The sequence below is a fragment of the Schistocerca gregaria genome, chromosome 4 (assembly GCF_023897955.1).
Source record: "Schistocerca gregaria isolate iqSchGreg1 chromosome 4, iqSchGreg1.2, whole genome shotgun sequence".
NCBI classification, from domain to species: domain Eukaryota; kingdom Metazoa; phylum Arthropoda; class Insecta; order Orthoptera; family Acrididae; genus Schistocerca; species Schistocerca gregaria.
In genome coordinates this window covers 654,105,742-654,126,091 of record NC_064923.1, presented here as the reverse complement: position 1 = coordinate 654,126,091, position 20,350 = coordinate 654,105,742, and the positions used below count along the sequence as shown (strand labels likewise).

General features: G+C 39.3%; 1 protein-coding gene across 4 annotated transcripts in view; it reads right to left on the bottom strand.

Moving 5' to 3' along the window:
* Positions 1-20,350, bottom strand: part of LOC126267398 (thymidylate kinase) — a 73,429-nt gene that overhangs the window by 6,596 nt on the left and 46,483 nt on the right. For all 4 annotated transcript variants that reach the window (XM_049972605.1, XM_049972604.1, XM_049972602.1 and 1 more), the window contains exon 4: positions 9,534-9,624. In XM_049972605.1, coding sequence (XP_049828562.1) covers positions 9,534-9,624 — 91 coding nt within the window. The remainder of the gene's footprint in view (positions 1-9,533; positions 9,625-20,350) is intronic.

The following is a 20,350-nucleotide window of genomic DNA, read 5'->3' as shown; positions in this document are numbered from 1 at the left end:
GTTACACAAACAAAATAAATTTCACTCAACTGTGAATGCTAAGTAAGTACCAACATTTAATTACACATCACCCAAACCATTTCCTTCTGTACATCTTTTCCATTTGTTAGATGAATCTGTATTTCTGAATTTTAGGATCAAATGTTTTTCAGGGGTCCTAAATTAGAGTGGGATTCTGAGAATAAATTATTTTAACAATTTTGTTGAAAAAATTATGATGTAATTTTGTGTTTTGGGGAAGAAGTCAATATGAAATCTCACACATTCCCAAAAATTAACATAAAACAGTTTAATCTTGACCTGGAATATTAATTTTTTATTGTAATTGAAGTTAGTAATCTACAGTTCCTGCCATATTGAGAAGCAATGATGAATAGATTCTTTGCACACATCTTCACCCCTGAGAGGATCCCTGCACTCTGTTTAACAAATGTCAACTTGTGCTACCTCCTAATCATTCATTCTCAAGTGCTTGCACTTTCATGTAGTTTGTTCTCAAGTAACCGTTTTAACGCATGTTTTGGAGTGCTCACATTGAGAGTGCCTATCCATTATTTAGGCATAAATCCATAAAACAGCCTAAATGCGACACGTAAGAGAATCATTGTCGTACGTTAATCCATTGTAACTTGTGTATTTTCTTCAACATTTCATTCTGAATCATGAAAAATACCCTTACTTGATCCGTGTCAAAATTCACTCTCCTTGCAGGGCTTCATTTCCCCCTTTCTCTCCGTTCTTCCCCTTTCAAACTTTTAAGTGAAAATTCTAATATCTTTATGAACGGATTGGAACCTTTCTTGACAGTAGGTCATTTCTTTTATCAGTTCACAGGAGAGATTGTTCTTGTTGTGCTTCTAGGACAATCAAAATGAAATGCTCTTTTGCTGTGTCAACGTCCCCTTATGTCAACGCGACCTCAGACAGACACACTAATAAGGCTATATTCTGGGGGACATTTTCTACACTGTTGTTCTCAGTAGCTTTGAAATAAACTGTCATACTTTAATAATGAGAATCGATTAATGCACACATTTTCTTTCTTTTTATTCGCCCAGATATGTTCTGACACCTATGCATCATCCTCTGTTGATCAAATTTTATTTCCATAAAGTATAATATAAAGTTTATAATCATTTATCTACTATAAACTTTATATTGTACTTTACAGAAACAAAATTTGATCCTCAGCACATGGCACACAGGTGTCAAAACATGTCTGACTGAATAAAAAGAAATAAATAGTGTTTCCATATGACAGATTTTCAAAACAACCCAAATTTTAAATCGCAAACACAGACAAACCTCAAGAGAAGTTTTGAGCCTTAGTAAGATGATTCAACAATTAATGTTTCTTACTTCAGGGAAAAAAAATCTTGTAGTGTACTCCAGCCAAGTTTGCTTTGAAGCTCTTCATAATGATCAGCATTTAGTGCATATGGATAAGTTATCCACCGGAAAGACAACTTGAATTGGATGTAGCATGCTTGCAGGCCATTGTCAAAATAGTTTTGAGTTATTTTTGCAAAAGGTAGTTTTATGTTGTCTTATTAGTTGGATGGACCTAAGAAGAAGGATTGTGCATGTAAACAGAAGAGTTTTATTTCTCTGCACACAACGGCATATTTTACTTGTGAAAGTGTCTCTCTTTCAGACAGACAGATCACCATCAACTGTGTCAGATGGCCTCACTCTATGATGTGCTCAGATTTGGGATTCAAACGAAACTATCATGCATAGTGATAAAAAATTTCTGGAGTACTTCTCTTCCAAGTGAAACACTGATGATGAAACATTCTTTAATCATCAGGATTTATATCAGCTACCACTGAGACATGTGCCACTGCATTGTAACACTTTAATGACCTTGCCTGTGGATATTCACATTGGATATTCACATCAGTACTTGTCTCAAACCATGATACGTTGATTTTCTTCTGACTGACAGCCACAAATGTAATTTTTACTAGTCAAAACTGGCCTTACTCATGAAAGCAGCAAAAATTGCATACTCTACTCTCCTAATTGCATATTCTACATGAAATTCCATGAGCTTCCATCATACTAAATTTTTGTGTTCTGTTCACATAGTGTTTCTTTATGTTCTCTGAAAAATGCTTGCTTTTGACCAATTTTCAAACAATACTGTCCAGAATATCTCATGATATTTGATACATTTTCCATCCACAATTGAGTGAACACAGCACCATACTGGGCCTCACAGATTTAAATTCACATCCATTCTCTGCTAACTGCTGCACAGTGCATGGCAGATGGTACTTTTCTCTGTAGAAATTATTAGGGCTTTTCCCCCATTCCATTCATATATGTATTGCGGGAAGAACAATTGCTTGTTGTAGTATACAGTACATATAATTACAACACATCACGATACACTGTAATTTTATTTCATTGTTATCTATTTATTACCATGCCTCTATTGTTTAACAACATTTAAATGTAGAAAATAGTCTAATCGAATTTTAATTCCACCTTATAAAATTATGCTGACCAATGTTCATGAAGTACTTGCTTTAAATACACGATGGGGTAGCTAATTTTGTACAGATTAATTAGTGTTGATGACGAACTAGTCCTGTTCTCAGCAAATGAAATATTAATATAACTCTGAACAAAATTGGCATATTGTAAAATTGATTGTTAAAAATACTCATCATGTAACGTTTAATAATGAAACAATCTTTATTTTATGGAATTTCTATTGAGCATCCTGTCTTGTTTAAATGATTTTTTACAGCTTAAAATATCATTTCACATATTACCTATGATCGTTTATATTGTCAAAATGTTATTTAAGTGACGGCAGCTGCAACCACAAAGAAAGAGGAGAGTAGTGGCAGTAGAATGAATGCAAGAGAGAGTCTCAGTAGTACTTGTTATGGAATTCAGTGCAGTTGTGTAATGGAGAAGTGAAGTTCCAAAGCTACAAATAGATCAGTTTTAGAGACAGTGCTGCTAACTATGAGCCTCCTCGTAACTTTGGGAGGAATGCCAGTCTTATAAACTTTCTCTGCCTGTTGCTGGAATGATCCAAGTACAACCTCAGAGACCAGACAACAGACCTCATTTTGTTGCAACATGCACAACAAACTGCGGTAGGTTACAACCTGTTTCCTCAATGGCCACTGGAACAGCCTCTTCAGCATGCTGAATGCACAAGGTATTCTTACACAGGATTTCACCTTCTCTGGTATTGCATGGGAGTCAACAAAACCAGAGGCAGTGGCCAGCTGATCACTGAGCACTGATCCAGCCCAGTACTCGGACAGTACGGCATGTGACATATTGGTGAACAGTTCTTGAGTGATCAAGAGAACTTTTTTCGACTATGTTGTTGTATAGTTTCCATTCGCTATACACTAAGGGTTGACACGTTTTTCTTGCTTTAAACTGTGCAAGAACAGAGTTCTATATGGAATGTCAGCTTACCTTCATATGAAAATTTTCCACAGGACATGTTTCCGAAGATTCAATGGTACGCATATTAGTAAAGAAATTTCGAGAGACTGGATCCATGTTGGTCACAAGAGGTCTAAGAAAGAAACTTTGAAATCATTACACCATTTAGCACTTCAGGCTGCTGTTCAGCACCATCTCCTCACAGAGCTATGCACAACCTCAAAGAAAAAAAACTTACAAAGGAATGGTAGTGCATCAACTGACAATTTAGATTCTGTTCCTTGACATCAGTACAGCAACTGGCTGTTGCAGTTTGTGCATGATGGAGAGGTTAATCCTAAAATGCTCCTTTTTCGATGAAGAATTAGTCTTTATCATTGTATGTGAAACTGCAGAACAATCAACAGTGAAGTTCTGAAAATCCTCATCAGTTACACAAAGACCAAGACTCTCAGAATGATGTAAATCACTACTAGTAGTGTGATATGCAATTAGTGCAACAAAATTATTGGACAGATCTCTTCATACTAAACCATAAATTTTGATATATTAGTGAACAAAAGACTTTTTTTTTTTTCTTCAGAGAGCTAACAACTAAGTAAAAGACCTACAGTTATTTCATACAGGACAATGACAACAGTACACATTGTGAGTGTGTCTAATAGTGTTACAAGTTGTTTTTGATGAAACAATTGAGCCATGGCATCTCTCCTGATATCGATCCTTGCCTCGTTTTGATCTTTGATTGTTGATTGCTACTTGAGCAAGAAGTGGTGTAATCTGGCACAGAGAAAAGGGCTCTCTGGAGAGAGGTGTGGGCAGTATAAACCTAGCAAATGCCCCGTGAAGTGGTTGTTCTTTTGGCCAGTGTCAGCAGTACTTACGGTGTGTTGTGGGTTAGTTGGGGAACCTAGGCATTTGGAGTCCATCAACAGCTGTTGCTAACTGGACCTTGTTCATTTATCTGCTTCTTGGAGAATTTATGCTGCCAAATGTGGGCCCTGAAAAATATTTTAAAGTGAGTTTGCCGAGCTTACTTTGTTTTATTTAGACATGTTTTCTGGCCTCAACATCTACACATGTGTTTACCCTTAAATTTTTTAAGTGCAGTTTGCTTTTTGCCTTTGAATTCCGAGTTCATATTTGTAACTTATTACATGGGTCTGTGTTACAATCCATCAAGTCCAGAGTGATGCTGAATAGTAATTCAAGTTATTCACACCAGGGTTTGAGTAATATCACCGACATTGTTACCCTGAAAACCTGTGATCATTGTGGGTGTGTGTTGTTTCACCCTCTCTTAACACTGTCATTTAGTCTGTTTCAGGCACCACTGTGTATTACCGAGCAGAGGTCATATTTGACAGCGCTGTTATTCCAACAAACATTTTCTGCAGAGTTTTGGGTGTTGCCTCTGCACAGGATAAGAAATGACTAAGTCAGATTTATAACTGGGTATTTTGCGAATTAGTTTTATGGAAATTTTGATGTAGTTTTGACACAAGCATTCTAAAATTTAAATTTCCTTGGGTCATTCACTTGTTCTGCCTGTAGCCCCCCATGCATCTGTAATTTATCTTTGGTACACTCAGTTGAGATTGTGTCACTGCATTTAGAGCTTCAGTGGGATGTTCTGGGCTTAGTTGTGTTCATTTGATTTCGCATGCTTACAGTTGGGGTCTCCATAATTTAAAATTTATTAATGTACGCTCTGTACACCAGGAGTCTATGCTATCCTTGATTGCTTGTCGGCCCTGTACTTCTATGTGCATGTGTCAGTGTTCGAGCCTCTTTGTGGCTTATGATTCTTGTTTCGCACGCCTATAGTCTAGTGGTACACTGTTTGTCCTTCCGCCAGCTGTCAGAGGATCAGGCTAGCAAGGCATTAACTGTGTCTAACATTGTGTGTGACCATGTTATTGGAACACACTCCATGTACGTAATACAAAATAAGTTGTATTGTTTTGTTTCACCCCTCAGAGTCTTTGACACAATTTTGGAGTGTTTGCTTTAATAGCTTGTGCTCTCCAAGTGGTCACTAAATTCTGTGCTAAAGAAAAGGATTCTAATTTTTTATGTTACCATACTTCCAGGTTGCTCACTGAAACTGGTACTTTTTACTGGTCTTGTATTTTTATATTTTTAAAAGAAAAAGGTTCTTGTTTAAATGCTTTCCTAAAAATGTTGGTGGGCATGAAGAACTTTGCCTGCGGGATTCACTAAACAGTATCGGTTCTTCTTGTCTCTCCTAATAGTGAGTATCATGTATTGTTCAAAATTATTTTAATAAGTAGAAGTTGTGATCCCCTAGTCTTTCTGGTTCGAGTTCTTGCCTTTATTGCCATCATCTTGTTCCTTCTGCAGGGAAAGTTTTATTAGTATGTTTGCACCCTTTGGGGCGTATATGTTGTACGTAAGTTTTGGGTTTGTGAAGTGAAATGTTACTTATGGATCTCTTACCCTCTAAGGTGCTGCTGTTAGATCATCCAAATAAATTTTTCTTTAAATTAAATTATTGTTTTTATAACTGAAAGCTATACATTGTAGTATTAAAATTGTAAACTTTATTTGAGTTTAAAGAACCTTTATATTTCCTAGTGAAGTTTATTACATGTTTTAATTCTGAAACCTTTTATGAATAAATCACTTTGTGTGCAATAAATGGTGAATGACGATCCAAACCTTGGGGTCCAGTCCTTCCACTAAATACTTACTGGTGATTTTGGGGTGCTGAGGTTTCCCATCAAGCATCAGTAACTGGCCTCCTCATTCCCCAAATATAAATACATACAAGCTTAACTTTGAGCGATATCAAATAATAAGATGAAGCCAACAATCTACATATAATGAACAGGTACAATACAGCATTCCAGCTTGCAATTTCAAGAATTTTTGCAGCTGAAGATCGGTAAGGGTTTGACATTGTGTTGACAAGGTGTCACTTCACCCTTACTGCAGAAAGACATAATTTTAATCAGCTGCTAAAAATAAAAGTAAGCTCAATTTATATGTACTGCATCTCAAGTTATGAACAACTCTGAGATGATATGCTGAGCTGTCTGGTGGCAGCTACAGAGAGCTAGCTGGTGTATATATTGAGTCAACTGCAGATATACTCTTCTGTCATACATGAAACATCCTATATTACATCCACTGTGTAGCAAAATTAAAGGCTCACTTTTTCGAAACCCCACTAATTGTCTCCCATGGTGATGTATAGATTTGAGGTTTGGCTCAAAGAAAGGTGTCATCACCTTTCTTCCTTTGTAAAAGTGCAAAAGCATGGCACCTTGCGACATCATTGGCAATGCTTCAAACAGCAAGGTGTCAACAGAAAACTCGGAACTTCATATGAGTTGTAAGGTGGGTTAGTGTTGTCACACTGGCACCAAATTTCACAAGAAGCCACTGTAGAGATGTCACATGGTGAGAAAGTCATCACAGCCCAACTTCCTCACATTTCACCCCTTCTTTTGATGTCTCTGAGAAGGAGATCAGAACTGCAACACACAGCATTGACCTAACCTGGTTTACTTATGGGTGGCTGACGATAACATTTCAGATACATTGATACTCAGAACCAACACGAAAAGGCCTCAGTGGTTGGCATAAAGGACATCAATGAAACCATGCCTTTCCCTGAGGCATTGATTCACACACATTTTGCAGTCAAAAACAACAGTCTGCAGTGCAGTGAGCAACAGGAAAATGTTCTTGACAACATTTGACACTGCTGACACCCTTGGATATTTCAACCCTTCTCTAAGGACATTGTGCGGCTGCACCCCCTCTGAATGTGCTCACACCCCTTTGGAACGTAGCCTGACTGTGAGCTTCGCTCTTGTGTACATGCTGGAAGCACTAGGGATTGTTCAAAAGCAATCAACAAAATTTGGACATAATCCAAACCAGCAAAGGGTACTTATGATTTTTCAACACTCCTTTTTCTGCCCTCCTGTGATGTGATCATCTAGCAGTGCAACATTAACATACGAATCAATAAAACCCCACAGTTCGGTATCACCCTTGGTGCCATCCATGCAACTATGGTGAGCATGTTACAAATGTATCTGTCAGAGACCTTGACACCAATTCAGCCTGGTAGCTGCTCTAGTGTCTTAAGGTAGGCAAACCCCACCCCTTAAACATGAAGGAGTTGCCTAACCCTCATGAACTAGAGCAGCCATCAGGCAGATTTGGGTGGCACTGATGATGTTACCGAACTGGAGGGGTCTTAGAGGCACCCTCCGCCGTTTTATTCGCGCAAAGTACCCTTTGCTGCTTCAGATCACATTCAAATTTTGTGGGAATGGTTTTGAATGGTCCCTAGTGGTTCCAACCTGTACACAAGAGCCAAAATTTGGAGTCGCACTGCACTCCATTGGGGTGTGATCACATTCAGTGGGTAAGCAGATGGACAATGTCCTTAGAGAAGGGTTGAAATGTCCAAGGGTGTCAGCAGTGTCAAAGGTTGTGAAGAACATATTCCTGCTGCATATCCCACAGTGAAATATCATTTACGACTACAAACTGTGCGAGACTCAATGCCCCAGGGAAAGGGTTGGTTGTTGGTTTCATTTATGCCCTTTATGCCAACCTGTAAGGCCTTTTTGTGTTGATGGTGAGCAGCGATGTGTCTGAAATGTTTTCCTCAGCCACCAATATGAAAACTGTGTGATTTCTATGCTGGATGACTAGTTCTGACCTCCATCGCAGGGGCGTCAAAAGAAGTTTGAAATGTGGATAAGAGGGGCTGTGATGACATTCTCATTGTGGTAACATCCATGGTGGCTTTAGGCAAAACTGTGGTAAAATTTGGTGCCAACGTGACATCATTAACCCCCCTTACAGCTCACAAGAACTCCCGAGCAGTGGCCCATTTTTTCACCTGTTTCAACATTCTGAAACATCGCCAAGCCCGATGGGATGCCGTAGGGCACCACGCATTTGCACCATTGTAGAGGAAAGTTGTAGGCATCCTTGAGCCAAACTTCAAACCTATGCATCACAATGGGAGATAATTAGTGGGGTTTTGAAAAAGTAGTTGTGGGCTGTATTTGTTTGAAAGGTCATAATAGTACTGGAACAATAATGTTCATGGGACACCTCAATCACCAAGACACATATTTTGCAATGACATAGCCAGCAAGAAGTAGAGGACAGCAACTCCCTGATCCCGCCCCCCTTCCTACGGGGAAGGCAGTGGGGGCAAGGGGAGGGGGAAGAACTCGGCAAACCAAACTTGCATCCTGCACCGAAAGGAATATTGTTTAGAAACAACTTTAAGAAAGCCAAAACGGGTTAAGGATATTCACTAGTAGTAAATGTAGTAAGAGCTATTTGTTGTGAAATCTCAAACCTGTTTCTCCATTTTTCACTACTCTCCTTGCAGCTGAAAATTCTTAAAGTTTCCAGTAGTGATGTACCTTCAGTTTGTGATTTTTTTTCTCATGTTAGCAAGTAATATAAAAAACTACACAAAATGTGAATATAGAAAATATTTGCAGTTATCTGAACATTAATTGCCTGAGTGCAACTCAATATATACAAATCACTTACAAACTATACTCTCTCTGTTAATTACAAAGTGCTCATAGATAACATTATGCAATGCTGTTTAGCACTATTGTGGTTTATTCATTTTAAAACACAGTTTTTCATTTGGTACGACTTTTTATTTTGTAAGAAATTGTGCTCTGTTTCCTGGTCCCACAAAACTAATATGAGTGGTCCCTCCTCCCCCCCCCCCCCCCCTTCCTCCCCACCCAGTTTACATCTTGCATGTGTTCTTAACAATATGCATAGGGGAGGTAGTAAACATTATAGTGACAGTCCACACAGAAAATACAGAGTGCAGGACACAGAATACTACTACCCACTTAATTATGCTCATATATGAAGCCACCATTACCAAACAAGCAATGGCCATCACAACAAGCATAAAACATTCAATGGTCAAACAGAATTAAGCAAATTAACTCTTCTTCATATGCACTTCGCAGTTTTCTTAAAGTATACAAGTTCAGTATTAGAGTTTTGGCATAGACACTTAAAAATGTTTTATCTATTTTAAAATTTTATGCAGTATAATTAAAATGTAGTAGCCAACATACCTCCTTTGCTGCAGAATAGGCCACATTTGAATATGCATATCGATCAATAACCAGCGTAACTCCATTTTGTAATGCAGATTTTATTTTTGGTCTATTAGGAAACAAATAAACAATATCATGATTACATTTAAAGAATAGATTTCAACTTAAATAACAATCAACAAAAAATGATAGCTCACAAAGCTGGAACAGTGAGATTGTTGCATTCAATATGGTTGTGATGCATGTGAAATGTACACATGTGTAAATGTCAGGTGCTTTCATATGAAATACACTATAGAATTAAATCTTAAATTTTTTCACCCTTGTTTAATCTTCCTTCAGTAATCATCTGTTCAATTAATATCCAGAAATTTACAATGATGATTTCTACCCATAGTACTTCACAATTGTCGAAACTATACAGCTGCATCACCAAATACAGATATCAAACTAGATTGGCAGATGCCACAGATTATCCTAAAGCTCTTACCCTCTTTTGGAACATAGGTTTCACTAAACAAAAAATGACAGCTGTCAGTGTGTAATTGAAGAGTACAATCAGAACCAGATGTGAATCACATATTCTAACTTGTTTCTTACTTTGGCATTAACAAAGACTGCACCATGAACACACCAGAAACATTACATACTCAAAACATAACCAATGGGCTCCCATTGTCACCTATTATTGCCAATTTGTTCAACAAACATTTCAAGGAATGGGCCTTAGAGTGCATTGAAACCCAAGAGTTTTTTCATATATTTGGCTTCACGGAAGTGAGAATTTAAATGGACTTTTAGAACATCTCTATTCAATACATCCAAATATTTGATTCATAATGGAGGTGTAGAAGGATGGCTGTTTTCCCTTTCTCTATTTGTTCGTCAGGAGGAAGACTGATGGTACACTGTGACACACACTGTTTATGGGAAGGCAACTCACACTGACTTGTACCTACAGGCTTATAGTTGTCACCATCCGGCTCAATGTGAAGAGGTACTTCATAACTTTGTTCACAGGGCCCACGTCACCTCAGACCCTGAAAATTTGTTAGATGAGCTAGCCTATCTCGAAGTCAAGCCTTACACAGGGAGCATTCTTAACAGGATTGCTTGAATTCTATGGAAATATAATGTGAAATGTTTTTTTCTACCAGCATCTAAAATTAGGGTCCTTATAGGGTCCATAAAGGATGATTTTAGTTGTCATACGGTGAATGTCTATCACATTCCTTGCAGTTGTGTCATGCCAATGGGCCAGACCATAGAAGACCAATGTACTGAGCATTAGAGTAATACACACTTACAATGGCCGAGTGAATCTGCTATTGCAGAACATTACCTTGGTATTGGTCATTTTATGGGCTATAACATGGAGATTCTGACATGCAGTACTCTCACCATTCAGACTAAAATACAACTGAAATGTGTCAAACAGGAGCAACAATCTGGAGTGGTACAAGGAAAGGAGAGGGACAATAGCCTAGAGGGGAAGAGGAATCAGTGCTGCCTAACAGAGTGTGCAGGGGCCAGAGGTAGCACAACAAAGCTGCTAGGCACAGCATCGGGAGGCTTTGAGGGAGAAAGATAGATGGCAAAGCTGAGCTGAAAGGAGAGGAGCAGAGAAGAGGTAGAGACCAGTGAATGCACTGGCAGAGAGCAGCACACATTGAGGTTGAGGGGACTTGAACTGGGAGAAAGTGGCAGGACAGAGGGGACAGAATAGTTGGGTAGAGGCTGTAGGGTCAGTATGTTACCAGAGGCTGAGGCCGCAACGATTTGGGGAGTGGGGAATGTGTTGTAAGGATAACTCTCATCAGTGCAGTTTATAAAATCTGGTAGCAGAAAGGAGGGTCTAAATGGGTTGGGTTGTGAAGCAGCCGTTGAAAACTAAAATGTTATATTCAGCTGCATGCTGTGTCACAGGGTGGTCAACTTTGCTCTTGGCCCCAGATGGTGGGCAGCTGGTTGGTAGTCATACCAATATGAAAAGCTGAGCAATGTTTACAGCAGAGATTGGTAAATGACACAGTTGCATTCACAGCATAGAATAATCCTGTGACATGACTGGAACAAGGAGTATTGTGTGTGTGGACTGGGCATGGCTTTCACTTGGTCCTTCTACAGGTCCTTCTACCCCTATGGCAAGGGGTTGGAATTTGTGGTGGCATAGGGATGGACTAGCATATTGTGGAGGTTGGGTGGGTGACAGAACAGCACTTAGGAGAATAATGTATTGCAAGGTTCACAGGTTAAATACTGTTTCTCAATACAAGTTAAATACAGTACTCACAGCAGAATATTGACAGTGGAGGGAGTACTGTTTACTACACCACACAGTCATAGTTTTTTACAATTTTATTCATAGTATTTTTTATGGATTTTTTGGTGCAAATTATATCAACAAACAGCATTGTGTATGTGGTTGGTGGGAGAAATATCAAACAGGTTTTGCTTTAGCTATTTTAGTAGTAATCATAAGTGCTGAAGAAGCAAAACTCATTTGGTTGTTCAATAGCAGTTCGAGATGGCTCATCTGGTGAATAGCTTTCTAGTATTGCAACCTGAAAATGTTCGTCCTTGCTCTCTTAAGTGTGGTATTTCCACATCAAAGGAATATTTGTGATCAGTGTGCAAACAATCCTGTCCAAAGATAGTGTGTGTTTTCTGTGCTTTCCAGAATCTACAATGCTCCTATAGGCTCAAGCCTACAGATACACACATTTTTCTTATAACAATATAATGAGAAGGAAAGTTGCTACTCACCATATATCGGAGATGCTGAGTCACAGATAGGCACAACAAAAAGACTCACAATTATAGCTTTTGGGCATTAAGGCCTTTGTCAAAAATATACACACATACATACATGCACACACACTCACGAAACACAACTCACACACACAACTGTGGTCTCAGGCAATTGAAAATACACTCAGAATATTCCTTCTCATAATATTGTTACATTCAATCCTGGGTTTTTGTGTTTTTCTTATGCAATATAAGGTACATTGTGCAAGTGAACTTATATATTCACCTTTTATTCCAGGGGATTGTATGTCTTTGTAACTGAAAAATTCTTGCCTATTGTCTTCTGTGTTGTAGTAAGCCTCTAAATAACTTTTTCACTTTCAGGACTTCCCTATTCTGGTTACCAATTTGCCAATGAATGGCAAAACATATCTTTTCTTGGCTGGAATTTGAGAAGTTATAAAGTTCTTGATAAAAATCAATTATGAACACATGAATTAACAGCAGACAGTGTACCAAGAAGTAGAACCCATCATGTTAATGGGGAAACAGATGCTCCAAAGCAGGGTCTGAAAGGGTTTGTGAATGTGTCCTTCGATAGTGACTTCCACACTTAGATGTTCACCATCAATCACACGTCTGTTAATGGATATTTTACAGATTCATGCCACCAAGCAAAAAGTACTTTGAATCAATTTGATATTCTATTTGCACCATTTCAAACATGACATCAGTCCTTTCAATTTTAAGTAAGAATAAACTACTTTGTTTGCAAACACCATCCTGCTATGGCTAAACTTTTTAGCAATGCTACTAGCATCAAGTGTATTTCAGTATTTCTGTGAAACCACAATCTTTGGTGTGGTCACACAACTCTGTGGGGGCTAATTCACCAGTCTTGGAATGGATATGGTATGACCACTTCCAATTGGGTTATATAAAAACATAACAGATAAACCAGATTAAAGAGAAAATTATACCATATGATTCCATTGATATGCTTGTTTATCAAAGGACTCCAACCTGGTAACCACACCCTGAACCAATATGAGAACCTTCTTTGCCTTTAAGACAGGAAGTTGACACACCAATATTTTGTAGTAGTAACATCAAACCCTGCTTCAGAAGATAAACAACCCAATGTCTACTACATATTGCTATGAATCACAGGGAGAATACTTCAACAACACTATGAAAATGATAGATTGTTACACCCGCAGAGAGTTGAGTCACAGAAAGATTTAAGAAAAAGACTACTTAACCAGTAAGTTTTCAGCCAGGACTTTCTTTTGCTATAGACAACATATACAAACACATTCACACAAACACAGTTCACACGCATATGACCACTGTCTCTGGCTTCAAGGTCAGACTATGAGCAACTGCACATGGTGGGAGAAGCAATTTGGGTGGTGGGGTAAGAAGACGGTTTGGGTGGGGGGGGGGGGGGGATGGAGAGTAGGGTACTGGTGGAGGAGTGTAAAGTATTGTTTGTCGGAGCATATGGAGAAGAGGTGGAGAGAGGGTAGGGCAGCTACATGCAGTCAGGAGGTTAGATGGAGGGTGGGGTGAGGACAGAAAAGGAGAAAAGTAAACAGACAGTGGGGGCACTTGTGAAACAGAAGGCTGTGGAGTGGAAACAGGGGAAGGATAGGTGGGTGAAGGACAATGATGACAGAGAGCTTGTTGATTGTCATGCCCACATAGAATGAAGCACAATGGCTACAGCTTAGCTTATAGATCACATGACTAGTTTCACCTGTAGCCCTGCCTTTGAAGGGGTTGGTGATGCTTGTGATCGGACTGGAGTAGGTGGTGTGGGAGGATGTACGGGAAGATCTCGCATCTTTGTCTATTACAGGATTATGAGACATGAGGCAAGGGGTTAGGAGCAGGGCTTATGTAGGGATGAGTGAGGATATTTCATAGGTTCAGTGGGCAGCAGAATACCACTGTGGGATGGGTGTGGAAGACAGTAGGTAGTCCTCATTTTAGGGCACGATGAGACAAAGAATAGAAACTCTAGCGTAGAATGTAACTCAGTTGCTCCAGTCCCGGGTGATACTGAGTCATGACGGGGTATGCTCCTCTGTGGCCAGACACTGGTACTTTGGGAGGTGGTGGATATCTGGAGATAAGACACAGGAGATCTGTTTCTGTACTAGATTGGGAGGGTAAGTACCATCTGTGAAGGCCTTAGTGAGACCCTTGGTATATTTCAAGAGGGACTGCTTGTCACTACAGATGCAATGGTGATGGGTAGCTAGGCTGCATGGAAAGGACTTCTTCGTAGAGAATGCATGGCAGCTGTTAAAGTGGAGGTATTGCTGGAGGTGGAGGTCAACGTTGAGGAAGGTGGCTTGTTGGGTTGAGTAGGACCACATGAGATGAATGGGAGAGAAGGTGTTGAGGTTCTGGAGGAATGTGGATATAGGGCGTTCCCACCCTCCATCCAGATCAAAAAGATGTCATCAATTAATCAATTAATTTGGGATTCTGGGTGGTTAGAAAGGACTCCTCTAGATGATCCACAAATAGATTGGCATGACAACCATGCCTCCATCCTTGCTACCTTCCCTGTTTTCCTTTCCCTGTTGCTTCATAACCTGGGTTGTGAGTAACTAAATCCACTTTCCCTTCTTCCCTTTCTTTCCCCTCTCTCCTCCCTGATGAAGGAACATTTATTCCGAAAGCTAGGAACTTAAATTTTCGGTTGTTTTTTGTGTTTCTATCGGCTGTACTGAGCTGAGGTAAGTACTGGCCAGCCCCTCTATCCCTTTGTTAGTAATTGTTTCACATCTTTATATGAGATTTTCCATTAATTAGTTAGAGATTCAATTATATCACTCACCAGAGCTTCAACTGCCTCTCATCACACCCTGAAATGAATGATATTCTATCAAAAAGCCTACCTTGATCACCAAAACTAGTATTCCTTCACCCAACCAACCCATGTAATACACTAGAGTATCCATATTCCAACACTATTCCCTATCTTGCACTATAAATGTCATTCCCCTTGCAAATGCTTCAGGTTCAAGATCTACACTGTACACCCATCCACTAACTTCTACCGTAGTTCAGTGATAGGTATTTCATACCCTACGTGTGAAAAACAACATTATATTCTTTGTGTGTCCCATTTACATTGCAGTGTTCCACAAATACAAGGTTTAAACTACCATAGCCATCTTCCCAATGCTTTCCTATTGTATTAATTTCCACATAGCTCCTCCCTTGTTCAAGCCCTACATTACTCCCAACCTCCCCCACCCCTCTTCCATTTTTTAATGTCGGCTCTTCCATTCCTCCTTATCCTAACACCACTGACCCCCCCATTTGCCTCAACCTTTATCGTGTTTCCTATCACCACCCTATCACCCCCTAGTATTATACATCTTCCTCCTTGCCGAGTTTTATCAACCCCCCCTCCCGTCCAACAACTGAAAGTCTGAACAATCACCTCTCAAACAATCAGGGTCACCAGGGCCACAAGTTGAACCATTTTGGTGAGAACAGGTGTGTAACTATAAAAAGAAGAACAACATATCTCTGCTGATATATTTTTCCATTTGCTATGTATTGATCAATTATAGGTGAATGATTGCCTTTCTTCATCCTTACTTATTGTTTGCACCTCGAAATTTCCAATTTTGTATTACATTTTTTAAAAAGTTGGTTAACCTAAAAACACCGTGAGCCTAGTGAAGGCATAGGCTTGCCTCTGCTTAAGCCTATCACTCAGTGTGAAATATTTACAGTATCTTCATCTTTATGAAGCATAATGCAATGCACATATGTGAAAACTAATCCATGACAAGTGAATGCCTCTGATCATCTCATCCATAAGGTATGAGTCAACAATTTCCTGGAAGACACTTTGCATTACTTCTGCAGTGGTATAAAGGTGACGAAGTCACTTGGACAAATGTGGCAATGGAAAGTCCTTGATGGAACATAAATAATTTAAGGAGTAAAGATAACACCCACTGAACAGTTGAAGTGCTGAGTTCCTTAAAAAAATGAAAGAAAGAAAGTAAGAGAGACCACACACAGGTATATACACTATCTGTACAGCTACAATATACCAACATTGTAACCACTGACTACATTGTGCAGGCACAATGTAGCTGCACAAGGGTTTTGTGTGTGTGTGTTTTGTCAGATACCCCTTATTTACAAACCACATTTTATTTCCTTATTTTGCAGATTTACATTTTATATCACACCTGCATATACTATTAGCATTCAATGAGCTCAGGCAGTACTGTAAAACACATAGCAAGGAGTAAGATACCAGTTCCTATGCTGGCTGATGCAGCCATTGGACCATCTGGCATTGCCAGTAGGTGGTGGAATGTGGCACCAGAACTAGCTGTGAGAAAGGTAGTTACATTAGCGCACAATATGTAGGAAATCACAGCCATTCTGGTGCGAAGCATGTCATTTTGTATAATAAATATGTATTAATAAAAGCAACTTTTTCTACTACAGATGTTCCGACAAGCCTGCTGATCATAAGTACTTTCTTACAACAATATTGCAACTCAAGAAAGCAGTAATCAAATGAATAATGTTTAAACACACAAAGTTGTAGAAACAGCTACAATGTTTCCGATTTTAAGTACAAGATCTAGACTGCATGCCATAGTCAGCAGTCTCCAATAGGATGCATTCCAGACTAGTTCTGTTGTAAGACCATGGCCTCAAGAAACTGCTAATTTTGAGTTAATAATTCATATATTGTTTCATTATTATTAGCTTACAGGGTTTATACAAATAAATACATCATTAGGGTAGCCATGAACATTATATCAAGTAATACAGCATCCTGTATCATCACTTTACAAGATATAGAATTGCACTTTCCAGAGAATCCAATGGTGCTGACAAAGCTTCTGCGAGGACATCAACTACGAGAGCTTAGCGGCAAAACAGGTAGGAAGAAATGCTATACGATGTGTGGTGTCACCGCCAGACACCACACTTGCCTGTAAATCGACCACGGTACGGTAGTATACGTCGGACCCGCGTGTCGCCATTATCAGTGATTGCAGACTGAGCGCCACCACACGGCAGGTCTAGAGAGACTTCCTAGCACTCGCCCCAGTTGTACAGCCGACTTTGCTAGCGATGGTTCACTGACAAAATACGCTCTCATTTGCTGAGACGATAGTTAGCATAGCCTTCAGATACCTTATTTGCTACGACCTAGCAAGTCACCATTATCAGTTACAATTGATAATGTGAATCATGTAATGTCAAGAGCGACGTTCACCATTAATGGATTAAAGTTAAGTATTCCACCAGCTATGTCCGTTTTTGTGAAGTCTAATTTCCTTGTCCTGTACCAGACCTCACGCCAGCCTGTGTGAGCTAAAACGCTTGCCTTTCGGCCTCCTCTAGTAACACGGTGTTGGCTCTTCTGCCAACCACAACACGATGACTCACTAAAATAATCCAAAGACTATAATGAAAGTTTCACTCTGCAGCAAGCATGGGCTGATGTGAAACTTCCTAGCTGATTGCAACTGTATGCCAAACAGTGTAATATTGGTAATTTTCACCTCACAAACATTAGTATACGTTCATTAGTTAACGCCTGATTCTTTATCCTTGCCGCTCCTGTACGGCGGTTGTAAATCTCTATGTACATGTATTGATTAATGATATAAAAAGAATTCTGCTGTTTCAAGACGAATGAGGCCTTGAGTGCTTCATCTTTTACTGTTTCTATTCCATGAAAGGCAGATGCAAACTTGCTGCATTCCGTAATCTGAGTTTTGTAATTTGTGGAAAATATTCAGTGAATGTACTAATTGTCTTCTCAATCAGGGAACATACATGCTTATGTAATTAATTATGAGCAGGCACCATCAAGAGGACATTAATATCAAGTATTGCCTGTTATGTGCAAAAGGCTCTGAGCACTATGGGACTTAACATCTATGGTCATCAGTCTGTTATGTGCAAAGCTTTTGTTAATACACACCAGCTATTGTAACTGTAATACAAAAAGGTACATAGCATTAAAAAAGGTGTTGTATATGAAGTGTGCTTATTTAGACAAATTATCCAAAACTCTACCGTCTGGTGAGCAAGGTGTATGAAACAGGTGAAATACCCACAGACTTCACGAAGAACATAATAATTCCAATCCCAAAGAAAGCAGGTGTTGACAGATGTGAAAATTACCGAACAATCAGTCTAATAAGCCACAGCTGCAAAATACTAGCACGAATTCTTTACCGACAAATGGAAAAACTAGTAGAAGCCGACCTCGGGGAAGATCAGTTTGGATTCCGTAGAAATACTGGAACACGTGAGGCAATACTGACCTTCCGACTTACCTTAGAAGAAAGATTAAGGAAAGGCAAACCTACGTTTCTAGCGTTTGTAGACTTAGAGAAAGCTTTTGACAATGTTGACTGGAATACTCTCTTTCAAATTCTAAAAGTGGCAGGGGTAAAATACAGGGAGCGAAAGCTATTTACAATTTGTACAGAAACCAGATGGCAGTTATAAAAGTTGAGGGGCATGAAAGGGAAGAAGCGGTTGGGAAGGGCGTGAGACAGGGTTGTAGCCTCTCCCTGATGTTATTCAATCTGTATATTGAGCAAGCAGTAAAGGAAACAAGAGAAAAATTCGGAGTAGGTATTAAAATCCAGGGAGAAGAAATAAAAACTTTGAGGCTCGCCGATGACATTGTAATTCTGTCAGAGACAGCAAAGGACTTGGAAGAGCAGTTGAACAGAATGGACAGTGTTTTGAAAGGAGGGTATAAGATGAACATCAACAAAAGCAAAACGAGGATAATGGAATGTAGTCAAATTAAGTCGGGTGATGCTGAGGGAATTAGATTAGGAAATGAGACACTTAAAGTAGTAAAGAAGTTTTTGCTATTTGGGGAGCAAAATAACTGATGATGGTCGAAGTAGAGAGGATATAAAATGTAGACTGGCAATGGCAAGGAAAGCGTTTCTGAAGAAGAGAAATTTGTTAACATCGAGTATAGATTTAAATGTCAGGAAGTCATTTCTGAAAGTATTTGTATGGAGTGTAGCCACGTATGGAAGTGAAACATGGACAATAAATAGTTTGGGCAAGAGGAGAATAGAAGCTTTCAAAATGTGGTGCTACAGAAGAATGCTGAAGATTAGATGGGTAGATCACATAACTAACGAGGAGGTATTGAGTAGGATTGCGGAGAAGAGAAGTTTGTGGCACAACTTGACGAGAAGAAGGGACCGGTTGGTAGGTCATGTTCTGAGGCATCAAGGTATCACCAATTTAGTATTGGAGGGCAGCGTGGAGAGTAAAAATCGTAGAGGGAGACCAAGAGATGAGTACACTAAGCAGACTCTGAAGGATGTAGGTTGCAGTAAGTACTGGGAGATGAAGAGGCTTGCAGAGGATAGAGTGGCATGGAGAGCTGCAACAAACCAGTCTCAGGACTGAAGACCACAACAACAACAACATCCATAAGTATCTCCATCTCCTCATTACTCGAATGTTAATCATTTTATATCAGTTTATCTCCAGAACTTATGATCATGTTGATGGACGGAACACAGAATTGAGGCAGGAGGAACATTATCGTTTTCCTATCATTTCTGAATCAATCTTTTTTAATTGTGTAGCGGTGTTTTCCTTTTAAAGTTAGTAAATCTTTTGGTCCCTTAGTGTCGATGCGAGTATGAATGCATCACGGTCATGAACACGCGCGGAACCGATAATGTTGCATCCTACCAATCTCAAATTAATTAATCTGCTGCTCTATGTCCAAAGAATGTCAGGCATTTAAAAAAATATTTGTCAGGTGAAATAATCATTACAGTGACTTGTTTCGATAAGACAATACGATCAATCTGTAATTCTGTTTCCAAGTTACACACAAAATTTCATTACATCTTCAACACTATATTTTTTATAACACTACATGTAACAATAACCAAAACGGCCTTGCTGTGCTGGTACTGCGAATGGCTGAAAGCAAGGGGAAACTACGGCCGTAATTTTTCCCAAGGGCATGCAGCTTTACTGTATGATTATAGAGTAGCATGGAGAGCTGCATCAAACCAGCC